Below are 18,396 nucleotides of genomic sequence, written 5' to 3'. Positions count from 1 at the left end.
TGCAATTCACAGAACGCAACGTCTGTGAATACAGTTTGCTTCGAAATACACTCTGGTTGTCACTGACAACGTATTTCGGGAAACCTGACTGAAAACAGTACCTCAAGAATGCTTGCGAGATCGTCCTCGCCGTTGTAGTTCTAAGCGGTGTCAAACTAATGTGCCTTGAGAACTCATCTTGAATGACCAAACAGTACTTGTATCTCCCCTTCGTACTTGTAGGCAGTGGTCCAAAAATGTCCAGAAACACTTTGTATCCAGGCGCAGTAGCTTTCCTCGAGTTTATAAAGCCCATCTTTCTGCTGTTGTCAGGATTATACTGAAGACAAGTGATACAACTTTTGCAATAGTTACTGACATCTTTGACTACTCCGTCCCAACTATAATTCTCTAGGACCTTAAACAATGTCTTTCCATGTCCTAAGTGCGCAGATAATAAATCATCATGCGAAGATTTAAGTACTTCACACTTCAACTTCTCTGGTACCCACAGCTTCAATCTGGAGCTAAACGGTGGATAAAGTCCAGTGTTTTCGTCAACGAAACGGTAAAGCAGTCCATCATCGTCGAGACAGGAATGTTGTAGATAAAAGTCAAATTTTCTCTTCTCTCGAGCATCCTTTATTTCAACTTCTTCTCCATTTAAACATCCAATTAATTTCGACAAATAAGGATCACTCTGCTGTTCTCCTTTCCACATTTCTTTATCGTTAAGATCTACGGGCGGCGAAGTTTCCTTCTGTCCGTCCGTCTGTCTTCCGTTTACAGTGTTGCCAGCTGCATCTGTAAACATCGCTTCCGTTTTCCTTTTCTGTTTCCGGTCGAATTTCTTCTTTTGCTCAGAAAGTGGCCTAGGTTTCGCTCGGTCCGGCTTCTCGTTATTCACATCCAAACGAACCTCGTAATCCTTTGCTAATCCCGGTTTTTCTTGAAAAACATCAATATGCCGTCTCAGTATGGCAATCAATTTCGGCTTGTTTTCCTCTGAGATATCGGTACCCTCCATCAGCATGGCAATCCTTCTCTCTTCGTCAACCCCCTCCTCTTTGATGTCGCTGCTACGTGTCTCCGCTCCGCAGGCAGAAACGTTCTCTTGGACTCCTTCGACTCCATCCGTGGTCGAACCCAGTCCCCTAGAACCAACAGCATCAACGCTGTCACGTGTCGGCGGCGAATCAAAAGGCACGATTTTCGAAAGATCAGGCTCAATTGCCCACCCGTTACGATGAATCATGGGTATAAGTCCCAGCTTAGCCATTAATGTCCTTCCCATTAACATTTCATGATTAGCATTAGATAACACAAATATCTGATCCCGAGCCTTGTGTCCGTGAAACTTAATATTCACGTAAGCGCTCCCCAAAGATTCCACATTTCCTTCCGCAAGTATTACTTTAGTTTTGCAACCCTTCAATTTTACTCCATTTGTCTTCATTTTCTCGAAAACCTCCAAAGACACAAAGTTATTGGACGACGCCGTATCGATACATGCGTGTACTTCCACGTTAGCCACGTTGCATAAAACAATAGGTTCCCTAACATCTTTTACATTTACATTGTGAGGTGAAAAATTTTCCTTTTGTGTAAAATTTGCAGTTTCCACGCCACGAACTTGACAAATTCGTGGCGACTCTACGAGTTTTTTGTTACTTCATTCCCACATTCATTTATCTTGTTTTCCCTACGGTGATTTGAAGCTCTGCAACCTTTCTGTCCACAAGTGTAGCATAATTTATTTCTCTGGCAATCTTCCTTCGAAAAGCGGTTCTGTTTGTTTTCATCCCCCACCGCAAGCCGCGAGGGTGGAGGGCGTGAAACCACATGTTCAGCCCTCAAGCGCTCGACTTTCGGGCGGTCAAAACCAATGTTCACAGGGTCCAAGAAAATATCAGGTTTCTTTCTCCCCCTCTCCTCTTCGCATTCCTGGTTAAATGACTTTCTCAAAGACCAGCTGCGAATTTCATCTTCAGAAACAAAAGACTTGAATCTCTGCCTTTCCAAAAACTCCGCTTGTAGTTCTAGCGTGTACTCGCTCATCTCTCTCATAGAAGTGAATGTCTTGTTGTACAAATAATCCCTAAATAGCGGATTGCAGTGCGATTTCACAAAGTTAATTCTCTCCTGCGCAGAAGCCGAATTCTTTATCCTACTAAAATGCCTGTCAACCTTGCGAACGTATTCCGCCAATCCCTCGTTAGCAAGTTGAAACCTTTGCGACAAAAATAACTCTGCTTCTCTCTGATAATCCAATCCATGAAAAGCCTGCAAGAATTTATGCCTGAATTGTGAAAAATCACCGAACGGTTCCGTGAACAAAAACCACTCCCTCGCTTCATTTCGCAACGAAAGAGGAATAAACTGCTTCAGAAGATCATCTTCAGAAATTTTCAGCGTTCTCGCGTAATCTTGAATCCTATCCAGATACGAAAAAGCATCTTCCTTCCCTACATTTCCCTCAAATGTCGGAAGCGGCAAACGAATTTCCTCCATTGTCGCTCTTGGAACGCACCTCTGTTCCTCAACAACAGAAAGTTCTGACGCGGTCGGGCTGGACCTACTCGAGTTACCAAGCGACATTCTTGTAACTTCCCCTTTTCTGTTTCGCAAGATCATCGGTTCGATCCTCGTCCGTTTCTCTCCTTAACTTTCAAAGCAAAAATCTTGTTCAATATCCTGCGACAAGACCTCAAATAACTAAGTTCAATCGCGGACAGAGCCCCCAAATAAATTAGTTCAATCGCGGACCGAGCCCCCAAATAAATATGTTACTATCCTGCCCCCCACACTTTACCTCCGCACTCGAGGTTCGGTGCACTTCGTACTCGGCTCAGATTTGTCTAGGGGTATCTTCTTTGTACGACAATGCACGTGGGTTGCTACAAGTCAACATAATTATATAATTAACTACAAGAGACAACGGAAAACCTCTTGCGAAACCTTTATGATCAGGGGGATAAATTACCTTGTCCAGCTTGTGTGAAATTAAAAACGGAAATTTTTGGTATTTTCTATAAGTTTAATTAACGTAAAATTTCAAGTATATACAAGTCGTATCCGAACGTTCTTTTCTCTAATTATTTATCGGGCCAAAACTCTAATTTTGATGTTGGAATCTCTATTGTTTGTACCTGGATGCTTTACATTTCATGAATTACATCTGAAGTACGCTTGTCACAAGGTAGACTCGCGTTACTCCAAGAAACGTCTTAACAGGCGCTAGGCCGCCCGACGTGTACATTTCTCAACCTCCACGGTGACAAGGCACTAGGCTGCCCGGCGCACCGTAATTACTTCAAAATAACATCCAGTACAAACTACCTTTTTACCTGTAAATTGGACACCAAGGCACTAGCTTGCCCGGCAATCCAATCTCTTACAGCATCCGTTTCGGGAGACCTGTCCTCCGGTCCTAGCTGACCGAAGCAAAAACAGCCTCTCCCTTCCAAGTCTCAGTTCCAACAGCCGACCTCCCCTACTCTCATCTGGGAGTTTATATACGTTTGGTTGGCGTCTGTTGCCAACGGCCCTTCTTTCAAAATTTTTAATCTTTAACAGCTAAACTGCCCGCCTTTTCCTCGAACGTTCGAAACACGAAGCAAGAACAGAGAGCTACATGGTATTTATACATGGAATAATATGAACCTAAAAATGCATAATAAATTGATTTACACTAATAACACATATATATGTTTATACACGTAATTACCTAATTAATTAACATATTAATAAATATGGATATTTATTAATATTTAAATAAGGAAAGACAGTTATAAAGCTTTTTTTTGTAAATCAGAAATATTTGTGAAGATTTAATAAATTAACCTTAAAAAAGAAGACAACAATGCAACTATTCACAAATGAATAAGCAAAGTATACCAAGCAATTTTCACTCAATGTCAGTAGTTTTGAGTTATTCTAATGTAGAAATTTCCTATTCTGAACTTACAATTCACAACAAAATTTGTACAGTTCACCTAACAAAACACTATAAGGTGCAAAAGTAAAGGCCTGTAGCGAGATTCGTGAGAACGGAAACCGATCAAACGGGAAAGGAAATGAAGAATTCTTGCCTGTGTATGTATTGAGTACGAAACCACCACTAGTGGCTCTCTGTGTAAGATTACTACATGATTGAATTCGCACCAAGAGGGCCTGTTGTGACGGCGCAGAGACATTTCCAGACCAAATCTAACAAGATTGCAACGCACTCGACCACTTTCCCTGTGGAGATACATCATGTAAAATGTCCATATGCTACCCAACTCTACAGCACCTGCACGGATAAGAATTTGATATTCTAGGATATACTGGAACGTGATTGGACAAAAACTGAACTACTATCAACAGGGTCCACATCGAGCACTTGCAATCTGCATGTAAAACTTGGAGAGTCTTTGTATCACATTCACGTGTTGACAATTGTGGAATTCAGCTCAGGTATGAAAAAAAACAGCATTACTTTTGCACCATCCTTTGTGAATAATTCAATACTAATAACTTACTTACGGAATATCTCACCTTGTACATTGTGCACAGTAGGCCTGTTTAACAAGCGGGGTTCATCTTAACTCTCTTCTTCTAGGTTCCCTGTACAGGCCTACCGATTCCACATGTGTTCTGAAGTCTGAATTCGGGTGGTCCCTGAATTGTGGCTTCAAACAGTCCGGGCTTTTCAGGGTGAGGAATTTGGGTGGAGTCAAAGGATACTTCGGGTTAGGTAAGTCTTCTCACACTACTGTCTTTTCACCAGTTCTTTCCTGAATCTATTATTACTGGTCTATACATATCTTTTCTGTAATTTTCATTGGTGATGGTTTCAATGGTGGATTGAAAACTTTACTTTATGTACATTTTGGAATGATATCTGAGTTTCAACATGAGTGAGTAGATGTAAGAATTGCACTGTTTGGTTACATTGATATAAACAGAATTATGCGATGTCAAACTAATTTTAAGGATACACATGGGTGTAGCGAAGGTAGGAGTGCTGATGATTGCAACCATTTCTGAAGAAACAAAACAAAAAACAACAGCAAAAAAACAAAGCAAACTTGAGTTAACTCCACAAGTTGAGTGTAACTACAGAGACAACCTAGATCAGAACTCGGCTTCTTCATATCTCATAATTTAATCCGTGTGTTCCCCATATTGTTGTATTAGGACATGTTCAAACGCGTATTTAGAAACGTTAAGCGCAGAATGAAGAGTTCCAAGACTGAAATCTAAAAATTATTAAAGTTTGCCCGTAACTTTCAGAAATGTTGTATGAAACCACCGAAACCAAGTTTCTGGTCCTAGTAACAAATACAATAGCACCCCCTCCCCCTGACTTGACGAGCACATTTACACACTTTCTATTTGGAACCTGACACAATCATGGAAAAGGAGAAGACGCTGCCCCCAATGCCTTCCCTCTCCACCTCCGCCTCTGATAAAACAATAAATACTGGAAAAATGAATGCTACTATGGTAATCATTGAAGAGGTGAATTACTGTTAGTGTCAAGTGACTTGTATATTTTTTTAAACAAAATGATGTAGGTTATGAATTTCGTTTTATAGTGAATTTACAAGTCGTTTCCTCCAATGTATAAGTTAATGAGAAGTTTTTCTGTCTCTCTTGAAAAAGTGATTAATTATTGCAGCATTTCATTTGTCTTACTTGAGCAACAATTAAAATCATTCCATTGTTCTTCAGGGGACTTTTTAGCAATACAAGGCCTCATCTGTACTAGAATAAATAATATAGTACAAGATAAGGTATGTTTATGACATTCCATTTTTCCTGTTATGTGTGTTCTTGAAGCCTATTGAATTTCCATGCTTGTATTCTCATCTTGCAGAAAACATCAAATATAGTTGAATAACAATTAACTTCGAGGTACTGATCAGTACTTTTTAAGAAAAATGTTGGTTTTGCAGTTTTATGTCCATCATGAAACTCCTTGAAGAAACCCGAAGTAATTTGATTGACAATATATTAGAATTTAATATCTGTCAAGGATAAAAATGTTCTTTTTAAAAAAATATGTACAGACACTTTCACCTGTATTGAGGGTTCTTTCCATTCTCAGTAGGTTCCTTTCACCAGCATGCACTGACGAAGGTCGAGAATGAAGCGAATGCTTTGATCGAACCTATCGTCATGCTCCACAAATTCTCGTGCCCGTCAAAAAAAACAAAAGAACTGGTTTTAACGTTGCAATTATTCTGAATTTAAAGAGGTGAATTGTTGACTAGCTTCTTCCTTATTCTAACAATATATTTTTAAAGTTTTTTTTTAATGTATTACTTGCTGGTACAACACCAGTAATTACGGCGGCTCATAATTGTCAGTTTTAAATTGGCTGTCCATTTTTTCCACTTCCGTTTTACTTTTGATCGTATTTTTCAATAGTAACATTTTTAGCTTTCATCACACTTTTCTTTTACAATTCTTGTTTCAAACTCTTTTTGGGCCACCTCGATGGCATAGTGATAACGTCGTCGCCTTGTAATCAAGGGGTCCCGGCTTCTATCTTGACTATGTACCCCCGGTTGGAGGCATATAGTGAATTCAACTTTAAACTGTCCAGTCCCGATAAGCCTATATGTATATAAAATGGGCTTAAAACAAACTTTTAAACTCTCTTCTTTTTATTCCAATTTTCTGATTTAATTTCATCATTTTCTGTTTGGTTATACGTATCTCGTCTCTTTTCTGCCCATGTAGGTTAATTGCGTCGTTCAGTATGAAATAGGCACATATACATCCATACCTTACTCAGGATTCGACCAGGATATTTGGCGTCGTGGCAACCGAAACGCTAACCGATACACCACACAGCATGGACATTTTTGCTTGAATCTAGTGCCACCCTCAACAGCGGAGTGGTTAATGTAGACCGGTACGAAACCAGGTTCCAATCCTGGGTGTTGACGTTCCATTGTTTGTCGCTTCTTGGAGGAACACAGAGATTGGAAAAGTTATGACACGTGTTTCCCATCGTGGCTGAACTGATGTGGCTGCTCGATTTTAGGACGGAAAAACTATCCAAGTATATACCACAGGTAATTGGGTTTTCGAAACGTCTTCATCACGCCCAGAGACACAGTCATCCATGACTGGAAGCAAGAAGGAATGGGAACCTTTCCCATGCGTCTGCGTGTCCTTGATACACATATCATGACGTTACGGTCAACGGTTCGCCCGCTGTTCACTTTGCATACAATTCGCCAAATTCGCACCTTTGTACATTGTTCTCTTTGCTGTCATGTGCGCTGGAGTCGCTGGCACAGCGCGGTACGACGTCAGGGACCTCGGGTTCGAATCCCAGTCCGGGCATGCGTGTTCTTTCATCATAGCCATCACTCATGCTCATCTTCGCGATTAGCCAAAAGTGGCAGAAAAGCGAAGTAAAATAAACCAAATCAATAAATCAACGTATACTGGAAATTTCTTATAAACAAATCCTCTATGTTAGTGGTCTTCAACGTTTGACCTATAGCGAGCCAAAATTACATTCTATAAGGAACTGACGGGCCCGTCCATAGATTACCTTCACAAATAGCTACCTGGTTTCTGTTGTTCAAAATACATTCACTGACTGTACTCTTTTCTTATGAGAGAATTTATCAGCATGGGTAACTATTGCAAAGAACACCGTCACGCAACAAATCAGCATAATGAAGCAACGTTATATGATATATGTTGAGGAAAAAGCACAATAACCATTCATACACAGGAATTGTCATTTACCCCTTCAATAAGAAGAGAACACTGTGATTGGTTTTTCTTCACAAACGTGTGAATAAATAAATAAATATTTGTCTTGAAGTTTGACGAGGCTACTATAGCAGACAGTTTTGAAGACGTGTGTCGGCCAATCCATTCTTCAACTTTGATTCCACATTCTTCATTTTGGAAAGAAGCTGTTCGCAGGCATAAGAGATACCGAATAGAGTATCCTTTCGCAACCTATGGGACGCGACCCACTGCTGGGTCCCGAGGGGGCGTTTGGTGGGTCGCAAAGTCGAGCTCGAGAATTTATTTACTGTGCCTTAAAAATCTATTAAATTTAAATTACTAAGATAGCTATATTGTTTTAATAATTTAAATTCAACCCGTGTTCTACGCAGTCTAAACTCTAAATTTATATTATTCGCACTCTACTATTGCGTTTTACCGGCATCTCGTTAAAACATAACCGGTGTTTAGTTAGATATTGGACTACAGTAAAATAACCTTTTAAATTACATATTTACTTTCCTATATGAAGTACCTAACATGTTATGTGTAACTTGTTTAAGCAAGCGTAAAAGAGAGGCTTTTTAAAGTACTCGATGTTAGGAAAAATATGATTATATACTGGGTGCAAGTACTTCTGACGCCGCCCATGCTTATGGATCCCTTGAAGTGTAATGTCCTTGAAGGTGGGTCCTGGACTGAAAAAGGTTGAGAACCACTGGAAGAGAGGGTAATGAACATGGCATTATTGTACAGAACAGGAAATTCTGACTATTTCACATATTTTGAGTTCACTGATTCGCATATAGGTTACTTACATATTCGATAAACGCTGCCTCTACAAAGTGAAGTTACAATACGGCTGCCGAGCGTAGCCCTGCAGCGAGTTGAATCGTGCACTTCTTGCTGCTTACAGCTCTCCCTTCCAGTTCTACCTGTGCCGCGAATTCGGACTATAACGGTACGGAGATTCCAAGGGGGGAATGCTGCTTTAAGGTGGCAGTAGCTGCAGATTCGGGCACAGCCTTACTGAAAACAAATTTTCTGCAGCATATCATTACCGCTAATTATTAGTTAGTCAATTCCAGACAGACATATGCTATATTTCTACACCAGGTACCGTTGTCCTTGAGGTAGAACTAAACCGATAATTATTCAGTTATCTGCACCATTACGTGGCGATTACTTCAATGCCCTGACTCACGGATGTACGTATATCGGTATCCCAAACTGTGGGTGTGTGTGCAAGGCTTATACGTACTAGCACATTCTCTTGCTGGTTTTGGGTTTATCCTTGAGATTCCCGTCTCTTTCTAGATGTTGGCACGGATATTCTACACGCTAGATGGCACTGTGAAGCAGCTGTCCAGGTCATGGGCGTTAAAGTGGAACGTGGTTCATCACTTTTTTGTTCTTTAGGGAACATCTAATTTTGGTTAATCACCTGTCCTTTCTCATCATTATTGATGAGGTTATATGTATAATGATGGCTTTTTTGTCTTTTGTCCATGACTATCAATGTCAAAAGACACTCTCCGAACACAATGCAGGAATAATCACAACTATGTGGCAATGTTTCATTAGCTTTCTTCAGCAATATGTGGTTTCAAAAGCTGGAACAAATATTTAACGACATGCGGATTATTTGGCAGGCGAGTGAAATGCCATTAAAATATGTTGCAAGAGAGATTTTTGTTTGTGTTGTAAAATTTGTATCTCGTTATTTTTCGTCGCTTTTCTTCCACTTTTGGCTAGTCGCGACAATGGATGATGATTGGATGAACAACAATAATTTTCTCCCGCCTAAAATAGGGGTGTGTAAAAAAAAACAAGAGAGAAGGTTTTTGTTTTTGACAGGGCCGATTTTTTTTAAAATATCGTGCGTTTGGGTATCCTGTATCGGTAGGCTAACCAGGACTACTACTACAGTTTAAAGTGGGATCCGAACCACTATGGGCTTTCACTGGGTATCGAACCCGGGACCTCTTGATTGCAATATGAGGACATTACCACATATGGCACGTCCGTGTGTGTAATTTCATCAGTATCCTTACACTCACCCATCGACACCCACACACCCATCCCTCCACACGTTTTTTTCTTCGTTGAGGTCAACATAATGATTTATATAATAAAAAACTGAAGCGTGTGATTACAAATTGTCCATTACTTGCAGGACAAAATTAAATTAGTTTTCACTTATTTTACTTGAGTGAATTTGAAATTCAAGAAAGTTTTCATACAATATAGTGTAGACAGCAGCTGGCGTACGTAGAGGGGAACTTATGGTGCTACAGCCCCTTCCGAAATTTTGAAAAATTCAACATTTTAACATAAAAGCAGTTAATTCGGAAAGAAAAAACCAAAGTGGTAAATGCAAACTCCTCTTAAAATGAACCCCGATTCCCATTCTTGAAAGTGAAAAGTTTTAACATACGAAACATATTCTTATGTAGGGTAACTTCGGTGATTAACGCCACCAATTGGTCATTTCGTTCTAGAACTCATACATTTTTATTGTTAGGAACATGAAACTTACATGTATAGGAGAATGAACTTTCCTCTATTGTGTAATATTAAAATATTGATTGCACTGTTATAATGAAAGCAATAAAATACTAAGTTCTGTGTTAATGCAAAATGGCGTTATTTCCAGACCTGTGGGGTAATAACGCCATGTTCATAATTACAAGTAAAACATTCACATTATCCTAATTACAAGTAAAACATTCACATTTTCTTTACTAAACTGTACTAGGAAAAATAATTACTGTAGTAAGTTATTAGAAAAAAAAGTCTTTTTTTGTCTTTTCGCGATACCCAGTCCCTCAAAGTTCTGCGAGGAACGTGCAGCACATGCTATCTTCTATCCCTTGTTTGATGGCCGCCATAGCTTGCCTCAAGTCATCCACTGACCATTTGGCCCGTATATTTCTACATTTCCTCGCCATCTGAAAGAGGAAATTATCCGAGAATAAATATCTGTACGCCTCGAAAGTAACTGAGCAAGGATAAACCTATTTTCGAAATCAACATTTCCTTAAATTTGAGTTTAAATTGAGTGGCGTTATACCCCGACACGATGATGGCGTTATTTCCCGAAACAACAGACTGTAGTTTAACCAACTGTTCTAAACTTACGACACCGACCATGAAAACCGTACACACATCATTCACTTACGTAATAAACGTATTGTGTACGTATAGCATTGTTAACATTTAAAATCTAATCCTACAATAGTAAACCACTCACCTTTGTCGGCGCGATGAAAATGTGGACCCTTTTTCCTCGAAACTCAACTCAAACGTCTACACTGTTCAAAGTGTTTCTCTTAAATAAAGGCTCGATAATGGCAACCGTTATTATCAGCAATGCTACCAGGCACCATTGTTTATCGCACAACGGTGAGTCACACCTTAACTTTACATGCGTCCATGTTTTAAGAGTTGAAACTTTGAAATGGCGTTATTTCCCGCCTGGCGTTATTCACCGAAGTTACCCTATACTAACCCTCTTGAAAGCAGCTATATACCATCCACATTTACAAATCCAGTACCCTCCCGAAAAGAAAATCATGTGTATGCCAGTGCTGTCAGCCGTTTATATAAGACATCTGCTTCATCTGTGGACATTAAATGCAGACATAAAAGAAGTATGAAAAGACAGCTAGTTTACATGCAATATTATTGGCACTACTACTTCGAAGACATTTCGAGGAGGGGGTAGGTTGGGCCACCAACTCCTACCCTATCAGCACGCCTTTGCTGCACAAGGCACTGTTTGCTTCATAGGAACAGAACAGGTATTTGCAGACAGAAAAAAGTGTTGCAACTACGTATAATACAGGACTTGAGTTCATGGGCGTCGACAAACATTTTTTTAGGACGGGTCAGGCCATTAATATACTTGAATAGTAGAAATAATAACATTAATAATTATCATGTTTATGATTATTGTTATAAAATAATAACTATTATAAACAGGCAAAAATAGACAAATGTTATTCCAAATTTATTATTATTTTTTTATTATTGTTGAATCATTCTAGAGACTCTTCCACTCGATCCAACAGATAAGTGAATATCCAGCACAGTTGTTGTTTTTTTATTTTTTTATGTTTTTTATTTTTTTATACTTCATACAGTTAGTGTACTGAAATGCATACTTATTCTATTTTGATATTAACTTTTACATCCTTGTTCTAGAAAATGCTTTAAGAATTAGCTCGACATTTTATTCATAGTGTTTTTGTCGTGCGATCACTCACATAAAACTTTAATTTTTGGAATTTTGAAAAAAATGTGAAACCATTTATTCTTTGAAATGTTAGAATATGACGCCATACACTGGTTCCTGTATTTCTCACTCAATATTTTCGTTTTAACACGAATTTTACTTTGTCATTCTGTTCGAATGCCAAATAATTTAACTTTATTTTCTGTTGTCAACAATAAAAAAACAAGCTTTATGTTCTTTTGTGACTTGAAATGAACCATGCAAATTTCGGGGGGGTTCGACCCCTCCTCCCTTCAGACGCCCATGCTGCACAATATTTATGAGTTGTGGAATGGATATTTGCAGCGTGGCACAAATGCTTTCAGACTAGATAAAAAAAAGATTTTCCCAAACACGGCTTGGTTTGTCCTCGTACATTTCTATTGGGTCACCGCAAAATACAGCAGAGGATGGCGTGTGGTTGGATGTTCACAAGATGTCGGAGAACTTTTGATCCGAACCATGCTCGTCCTCTACCCCCGCTTCCTCCGGCCATGAATCGTGTGGTTTGAAGATTTCTAGAAGACAACCAAGAAGGAGAAACACTGGACTCATGGTCTGAGGAAATCGAAATATTTGCTTTCCCTTGTAGCAAGTGTTTTTTTTTTCTCAAATTTACACTGAGCCAGAAATAGTGTGAGCAGGGTGTCATGTTAATGGTGAAACTACATTTGAAGCCTTGACATGGAAAACGATGTAAGTGCCAAACTTGTCAAATATCCAACTTTGCATGGACAACATGCCAATGGCCTGGAGAGAGATGGAAGTGCCGAGTACTTGCATGTAGTACTCACTGATGCTGTAAGATGACATCGGATGCAACTGCAGGGTCGTTGGCATGGAGAAGGATATTTCTCCTGAAAAATTTACTTTTTGGCACTTACATCCTTTACCGTGTCAACTCTTCATTTGCCCTTAGATACGATCGTTGGAAAGTGTTGTTGAGTAAAGGACATGAAAAATGGAATTATTATGAATGCGAATGAACGTGAATGTGCACACGTGACAGAGACAGACAGACGCAGACAGACAACCCCCTCCCCCAATACCACACACATATAATTACATATAGAGAGGGGGAAAGAGAAAATGATATATCGCCGAAAGGGGCAATTTTGGAACAAGAATCCTTCCCTCTCCCTCTCCAACTCCAATCCTGTAGAAAATATGAGAATATAATTATTTCCCTAAAGTTTCCTACTCATAATTTCATTCAGTTATTATTATTTTTTTGTGCAGCCCGTGTGCAATCATAGATTGGAAACCAGATCTTCCGGGCCGACTACCGTGGCGTAGTGGTTAGCACAGCGCGGTATGACGCCGTGGGTCACAGGATCGAATTCCGGCATGGGCATTGGTGTTCTTTGCGATTATCCCTTCATCACTTTCATCATATCATCACTCATCCTTATCTTCAGAATTAGTCAAAAGTGGAAGAAAAGCGAAGTAAAATAAACCAAATAAATCAATCAACCAGATCCTCAGACTTCGTAGTGTCACACACACACATGGAAATGTTTATTTACAGAATCGAAATGAAAGAAACTTTAGGCGTCAAACAAATATAACTGTGAAGAAAGTAAGCCTTGAAACAATATAATATCATATGAGAAATATACAAAAGAGAAATGATGGTATAAATGTATAAAAAGCAGAACGGCATAACTCATTGGATGTGGTAAATAGAAATGTTCCACTATTACTCCTGTCTGTCAATAGATCATACAATATTTTTGTATTTTTGTTCATACATTTCGCAGGCTCTCTTTCACTGATTATGATATGCAGTTCTGAAGTATACTGAATTGTGGTGGACCGCCATCTTGTCTTAACTGAAGGTTCCTCGATGAGTTCTAAATAACGGAAGTCCAAATCTTCATTTCAATATGGTAATCCGAACAGTGCGCTCATGCTCACTTACAGGTTGACGGAATGATAGCAATAAGCACTGCTCGACCAAGATGAGAAAAACAGGCACACTCCCAAACTAAAGCGGAGAGTCGTGCATTTTCCCCTCTCGCTCCCCCTTCGCTTGTGCTCAAGTGTCCCCGTTTTACCATATTAGTTGCTTCTCCTTCTTTGCTTCGTTGTCAAAAATCAACAACTTTCGCAGAGGACGGTTTCTTCCTTCATGATGTCACAAGCGCTTGGCACTCAATCGATGTGTTGACGATCGCCGCACATTTTGCATCAGCTCCCTTTTCTCGTTTAGGGTGGAAAATTCGATGATAGTGACAGAGGGTTCTCTCATCTTGGTCGAGCTGTAGGTAAAAGAAACTATGGTGAACTTATTTGAACTATATCATCCAATAATGGCACGAGCATGGTATTCGTGCTTCAAATCAAGAGATAAGTTTCAAGTCCCGTATACAGCCGGCGGAGTGGCAAGCACGACGCCAGAGGTCCTGGGTTCGAATCACGGCCTGGGCTTGGATGTTTGTGAGTGTCCCTTCATCAATTTAATTGCATCGTCACTCTTCTTCATCTTCGCGATTAGCCAAAAGTGGCAGAAATGCGAAATAAAATAAACCGAACCAATGAAGCCCCGTATATATCATGCATACTTATTGGTAGTGTGGTATTTCAGAAAATTACAGTGAGGGAGAAATTTCGGCATCGGGCCATTATACCAATTATACATATAGTTTCCCCCACTAATTTAGCAACCTGAGGGGGATGAGGAACCGGAATTCCCTCCCTCATTTCCCCCTCAGATAGAGATACCACCTTACCGATTTGTCTTTCAATTTTATTATTGCCTAAAAACTGACAGAAGCTTAATTTTTATTTTCCTGTAGTTTACGGTTATTACAAGCATAAGAAAACAGTTTTCTTGTGACGTTTCAGGAGAACACGCTCCCTTCATCAGACATTTATTTTCATTTTGACTAAAGATACAGTTATAACAATGGTTAGTAATTTTTTAAACAAAAAAATCCTTTGTCAATATTACATTGTTTTACATTGTTGTAATATAGCAACTTAACTGTGAAAAGAAGAACTCTGTTTTATTTTGATTTCAGATATTTTTGATCACATTTTTTTATGAATCCTAAATATCATCAGGTAATTCAAATCCATCATTGTTTTCACAAATTCACTTCATGTTTTCTGCTTGTAATAACCGTAAACTACAGGAAAATAATTCTATAATGCAAGCAATGCGTACATACAAGAAAAACTAGCTTAATTTTTGTTATAAGTACAGATGGCGCATTAGTTACAAAGGAGTTTAAACTGTAATAAATTGTGATTTGGTCAACTTTTTTATTTTATTTTATTTCGGTTTAGAAACCACCATGGGCATGATGTAACATCTCCTTCCTCTTGAATTTCCGGAAGACTTTCTTCCCGCACAAAAATTAACTACTTTCAAGACTGTATGAGAAATTTTGGAACTCAGAGACATATATTTAATTGGTAATTTCTGCGTCAGTTCATCACTTGTCATTTAATATGAACTGAAATCACTTTCACTTTACATACGAGGGTCACTATTTATATTTTGAACCTAACAATGAAAAAACAGGAATTTGGCATTGAAAACTGCTTTATTGTTTTTCGAAGTATTCTCCTTTATGGTCAATACACTTTTGCATTCGTTCGAACCATTTGTCAAAGCAGTTTTTCCAATCTTCTTGAGACACCTCCATAATATGGTTTTTGAACGCATCAACGGCGTCTTCCGCCGACGAAAATCATTGTCCACGCAATTTATTCTTGACATTCGGGAACAAGAAGAAGTCATTGGGTGCCAAATCAGGACTGTACGGCAGATGACCCATCAATTCGATTTTTTGACTGTTCATAAAGTCGGTTGTTAGACGAGATGTGTGACAGCTGGCATTGTCTTGATGAAGAATGATCCGACGGCGTTTGTTTGTTTTCCCTATTTGACCGAAGACCTCTGGCAAACAAATTGTTGTGTACCATTCAGAGTTGACCGTTCTACGTTCCTCTAAAGGCACAGTTGCCACATGACCAGTTTTCCCGAAAAAACAGGCGACCATTTGTTTCGATGTGCTTCGAGCGCGAACAACTTTTGTTGGATTGGGTTCATCTTGAAACACCCATACAGTCGACTGCTGTTTATGTTCCGGCTCATATGCATATATCCATGATTCGACGTCCTTTGAAGCACCACTATTGTATTTATTGAGCATTTGTTTTCCCCAATTGACGCGAGCGTCTTTTTGAGTTATTGTCAAATTGTGTGGGATCCAACGAGAACATACCTTTCTCACAGCTAAATGATCATGTAATATTTTATATATGCTGGTGGAACTAATGCGTATGGTTGCCTCAATCTCACAGTATGTCACATGACGATCTTGCAGTATTAGGTTTTGCACAGCATCAATGTTTTCTTGAACAACAACTGATTTTGGACGACATTCGCGAATCTCGTCGGTGAGCGAATGGCGGCCACGATTAAATTCGTTATACCAGCGTTTCACAGTGGCAAAGGATGGGTCTTCATCGCCAAATGTGGAAGTAAGTTGATCGATGCACTCTTGTCTTGATAATCCACTTCGAAAATCGTAAAAAATCATCGGTCGAAAATGTTCACGAGTTAATTCCATTTTATTGTTGTCGCGCAATCTCCAAGGCAACATAAACAACACAAATGAAGCTATTGACAAAACATTTGAAGTACGTTATGGTCAATAATGCCAGACGATTCCGTGCAAACGTCAAATAGCGCCTAACTTCAATCAGTGTTGCCAAGGCTCAAAATATAAATAGTGGCCCTCGTATACAGGGTGTCTACATGTCAAGAAAGTCAAGAAATTATGCTTGTGGTCAAGAACTTTTGCTATTTTTTTTACAGCACATTGTTATGTACCTGTACTCGGATTTGAAAAAAAATAATATTAGGAAATCTAAAATTGTATTTAGTTGTGGTTAAGATTTCCTTACATTGTTTCTTAAGGATTGCGTTCTTGTGTGCGTTAAGTTTTGTAAAAATATTAATGTGGCCATTCCTTATTCACAATGTTAAAGTACAGCTTCAATTTCATTTTAATCGGCCTTGGGCTTTTCATTGAATAGAAATATGTATTTTCTTAATTTCCAACTATACCTAAGTAAGGAACGATTAAATAAATGTTAAGAAAAATTAAAAGGAAAAAGGGAAATAAAGGCCAAGAAAAAGTCATGAAAAAGTAAAGAATTTTGTTATTTTGGTAGACACCCTGAAATTGCAGAAGTACCCATGATATTTTAAGGAAAGTTTGGAACATAACTGTTTAACCTGCCTAACTTGACAACAAGCAACATGCCTCTTCCTTAGACACCAGTGAGCGGCGTGCGAATTATCGAAGGGGAAGCCGGGGATTTCCCCACAAAAGAAAATGTTCCTGGTAAAAGAAATGTATTTTTTTCGCTGCCAAGGATGTTTTTATCCCCCCCAGCGGAAATAGGAATTGAAAGTACAGTAAAACCTCGTTGATCCGGACCCCGATAACCCGGACTTCGCTTAATCCGGACAGGCAAAAGGAGAAAAAATAAGCAGAATGCAGGTTTTAAATGTGGCTAGAAGTCAACAAGAGAACTTCTCAAAGAAAAGGCAGTCAACCACTGATGAAATTTTGTTTCCCGCAGACTTTGTACTGTACTGTATAGTGTATTTAGGCCTATGCCCTTTAAATACACCATAATAAACGTGTTTTGTTGCCATAAACGAAGTTTTAACGCACTTTCTACTGTTCTTTTAGGTTATTTCAGTTAATCCGGACTTTCGTTAAACCGGTCAACTTATCCCCCCATTAGTCCGGATTAACGAGCTTTTACTGTATATACAATTTCTTAACTATGTAACAAATACATGAAAAATCATTTTTGACTACTAATGGTCCAATCATCCAAGATTTCCCTGTCAAAAATCATGACGCCTTATGGATTAAGAAAAATGCCATTGTGCAACTGAACAACTCACCGAGCCGAGACAACAATAGGCCGTTTTGCACTTGCTGCTATTTTATATGTATTAAGGCGTTCGGACATTAAGGTTGAACTTGGCTATAAAAAAATGGTCAACTTTTCGGTATTACTAGTTCGATAGCTCTCTTTTTTCTATGAGTTTGTATTTTCTTACAATGTAAAATAGCTATACTAAGTGTTACGAAATTACGATTAACTATTATCATAAAATTTAATGACTTAAGTTAGAACGAATGATCTAAGGTTCTTAGAACAGCTTAAGGTAATAATTTAGTTTACTGACTGGTAACAAGTACAAATTTGCATATCCAAAAAAGAAACTACCTCTCAAAATGAAATTACAAATACGCCACTAAGTGGGTATACCCCCCCCCCCAAAGCAAAACACTTAATTAGTAGTGTCAGTGAGTGTAGCAAAATGTCGGAATAGTGAGTAAAATGTAGTTGGGGTG

At 38.9% G+C, this 18,396-nt stretch overlaps 1 protein-coding gene across 2 annotated transcripts in view; it reads left to right on the top strand.

Annotated features, from left to right (window-relative positions):
• mtg (mind the gap) overlaps nucleotides 1–18,396 on the top strand; it is a 93,687-nt gene that overhangs the window by 47,182 nt on the left and 28,109 nt on the right. Inside the window, exon 2 of one of the 2 annotated variants that reach the window (XM_083124707.1) lies at nucleotides 4,583–4,717. The exons of the other annotated variant lie outside the window; for it this stretch is intronic. Within the exon in view, the coding sequence (XP_082980833.1) occupies nucleotides 4,583–4,717 (135 nt within the window). The remainder of the gene's footprint in view (nucleotides 1–4,582; nucleotides 4,718–18,396) is intronic. 2 annotated transcript variants of the gene reach the window in all.

Source organism: Lepisma saccharinum, chromosome 6 (genome assembly GCF_977018435.1).
Source record: "Lepisma saccharinum chromosome 6, izLepSacc3.1, whole genome shotgun sequence".
In the NCBI taxonomy this organism is placed as follows: domain Eukaryota; kingdom Metazoa; phylum Arthropoda; class Insecta; order Zygentoma; family Lepismatidae; genus Lepisma; species Lepisma saccharinum.
The sequence above is the reverse complement of the archived record's forward strand: the minus strand, read 5'-3'. Positions and strand labels throughout refer to the sequence as shown.